At 25.5% G+C, this 1164-nt stretch overlaps 1 protein-coding gene across 1 annotated transcript; it reads left to right on the top strand.

The window, feature by feature from the left end:
• Positions 1-700: 700 nt before the first annotated feature.
• EIN_529120 (hypothetical protein) lies at positions 701-1164 on the top strand (the record flags this gene model as incomplete). The annotated part of the gene is made up of 1 exon (XM_004256395.1): positions 701-1164. A coding segment is annotated over one exon (464 nt), but the record flags the coding sequence as incomplete, so codon positions are not given.

Here is a 1164-nt window from a genome sequence, read left to right as displayed (position 1 = left end):
TTAATGTATCACAACATTTCGAAAATGTGTTAAGTTAAACAACTTTGTTTTTGTATCAATAAATTTTATTTGTTGTTAATTGTTATATTTGAAATAATTATAAAGTTATTAATTATTATTATAAACATTTAATAATTGATCAGAATAAATTATTTTCATCTTGTAATAATTTTTATGTACTTTTTGTTAATAATAAAAGCATATAAAATAATAATGAAAAGGCCCCGTAGCACAGTCGGTAGTGCATCGTACTTATAGAATAGAGATATGCGAGGGTCGCGGGTTCGATCCCCGCCGGGACCATTTTTTAATGAAAGTTTGATATTTTTAAGTTATACAAAAAAAACTATTATTTTTTGTAAAATTTTTATTAATCAAATCTGATTTCTATTTAACGATATTTCAAAAATGCAACAAAACAATTTTAAAATAATGGTTTATTATATTATAATATATAGTATCGACCATTATTAATTAATGACTTTATCAGTAAATTCTGTTTTAAAATTTAGGAATTATCCAATTAAAATGTTATTCGAAAAAATTTTGTTTTTAAAGTTTTACAAAATCGTTTGTTGTGTTTTATTTGAACAACTTTTTTTTAAAAAAACATCCAATAAACTTCAACATGTTAAAAAAGTTGGACAGTGTTAAGCTTAATGTTCATTTTTAAACTTTAATTAAAACTCGAAATATACAAATGAATCGATTAAATGTAACCTATATGATAATCATCTCGGAATATTTTCAAGACATACAAGACTTTGTTAATTTAGAGTTAGTGAGCAAAAAATATCAAGACAACATGGAAAAGTTCAATTACAACCCGATTCCATTAACAAAGAAAACGATTGCTTATTTTCCTAACATCGAAACATTAAACTTATGGAGCACAGAAGATGAGAGCTTTGGTATTTCAATAACTCAAACTTCGAACAAAGGTCTTTCCTTTCTATTTAAAAACTCAACCAAACACTATAAGTTTCAAAAAATTGTCGTGTGGTTTGAAGTCGACGTGAAAACAGCAAGCAAAAATACCAACCCAAAAATTCAATACAAAAACGTACCATTTCGATCATATGATTGCACAAAAAACACAGAAAAAATAGCAGCAATAGTCACTTCACTTTATGAAAACTGCTATTCTAACTGTGAAAAAATTCG

Source organism: Entamoeba invadens (genome assembly GCF_000330505.1).
Source record: "Entamoeba invadens IP1 unplaced genomic scaffold scaff_1105074725563, whole genome shotgun sequence".
Lineage (NCBI taxonomy): Eukaryota > Evosea > Mastigamoebida > Endamoebidae > Entamoeba > Entamoeba invadens.
The sequence above is the reverse complement of the archived record's forward strand: the minus strand, read 5'-3'. Positions and strand labels throughout refer to the sequence as shown.